Raw genomic sequence first — 1,441 nt, forward strand, 5'->3', positions numbered from 1 at the left:
AAATTGTTCGTCTAGAATTCTCTTCTTTTCTCTCCAATTTGGAGTAAAATGTCCATGGCCGGCATTGTTGTAATCTTCGATTTTGACAATACCATTATTGACGTCGACAGCGATAATTGGGTTGTTGATCACTTGGGAGCTACAGACTTGTTCAATCAGCTCCTCCCCACCATGCCCTGGAACTCTCTCATGGTCAGTGTAACACTTTCACTTTCTGATAAATTTTGTTAGTTTTCTTGAAATTCTCCGCACGAAGTTTATACTTCTTGTTTGAATATTTCCAGGACAGGATGATGGATGAGCTTCATGCTCAAGGCAAGACCATTGAAGACATTGTTGAGGCTCTGAAACAGGTTCCTATTCATCCCAGGATTGTCCATGCCATTAATGCAGCCCATGATTTAGGGTAATGAAGGATCGTTAATTTTCCAATTCTTGAAGATAAATTTTGCATCTTTCAGAGGAAAAATAAAAAAAACTGACATTCATTTGTTATAATGGGATTTTTTTTTCAGATGTGATTTGAGGATTGTTAGTGATGCTAATGTGTTCTTCATTGAGACAATCTTGGAACATCTTGGGATCAGGGATTGTTTCTCTGAGATTAACACTAATCCCAGCTTTGTTGATGAAGAAGGGAGGCTCAGAATCTCCCCTTATCTTGACTTCGCCATTGCTGCTCATGGCTGCCATCTCTGCCCTCCAAATATGTGCAAGGCATTTGATTATTCAATCAATTTTGATAATTTGTTGTCAGCTTATTGTCTTTTACGTATTAATTAAAAAGGAAATTTGACTTTGTCAACAGGGTTTGATTATTGAAAGGATCCAGGCTTCTTTATCCAAGGATGGAAGCAATAAGAAGATAATCTACCTGGGTGATGGCAGTGGTGATTACTGTCCAAGCTTGAAGCTTGTGGAGGGAGATCATGTGATGCCGAGGAAGAATTTCCCCGTTTGGGATCTGATTTGCCGGAATCCAATGGTCGTAAAGGCGGAGATTCATAGCTGGAGTGATGGTGAAGGTCTTGAGAAGATTCTTCTAAGACTGGTCAACTCAATTTCAGCAGAAGATAGCAATAGCAATTCTGCTCAATTGATTTCTGAAGACTGCAAGTTACAAATAATGTCACCTGCTGCTGCAAATGAGGCTCTGCCACAAGCTCTCCCGGTTCCCCAATAATTAATACAGGATAATTTTCATTTTAGGCGGATGCAAATATGATAGCAGAGTGGCACAAAAAAGTGTAACATTGCCCAAGTTACATGAGTCTTGTGACTTCTTGTTGTCAATTACGTCAGCCCATACAAATGGTGAAGGGAAAAGGATAATTTCCCACCCAAGTTTTGTTAAAATGATGTATATATATTTATAACAGATCAAAAACTCAAATATCCATTCAAGTTTTAATTTATTAGAATACACCCATAAATTTTCCCT

General features: G+C 38.5%; 1 protein-coding gene across 1 annotated transcript; it reads left to right on the plus strand.

Annotated features, from left to right (window-relative positions):
- On the plus strand, positions 1-1,441 carry LOC123205831 (inorganic pyrophosphatase 2-like). Its single transcript, XM_044622880.1, has 4 exons — positions 1-192; positions 285-406; positions 516-717; positions 809-1,441. The coding sequence occupies exons 1-4, from the start codon at positions 49-51 to the stop codon at positions 1,181-1,183; spliced, it is 843 nt and encodes a 280-aa protein (XP_044478815.1). The 5' UTR covers positions 1-48; the 3' UTR covers positions 1,184-1,441.

The sequence above is a fragment of the Mangifera indica genome, unplaced genomic scaffold (assembly GCF_011075055.1).
Source record: "Mangifera indica cultivar Alphonso unplaced genomic scaffold, CATAS_Mindica_2.1 Un_0016, whole genome shotgun sequence".
Taxonomy (NCBI): domain Eukaryota; kingdom Viridiplantae; phylum Streptophyta; class Magnoliopsida; order Sapindales; family Anacardiaceae; genus Mangifera; species Mangifera indica.

What these genes read in the sequence shown, in the direction of transcription:
- LOC123205831 (XM_044622880.1), top strand. Translation starts at nt 49, where the DNA reads ATGTCCATGGCCGGCATTGTTGTAATCTTCGATTTTGACAATACCATT. An exon ending in TGCCCTGGAACTCTCTCATG is followed by an intron (nt 193 to 284) that starts GTCAGTGTAACA and finishes GAATATTTCCAG; the next exon opens with GACAGGATGATGGATGAGCT. An exon ending in AATGCAGCCCATGATTTAGG is followed by an intron (nt 407 to 515) that starts GTAATGAAGGAT and finishes TTTTTTTTTCAG; the next exon opens with ATGTGATTTGAGGATTGTTA.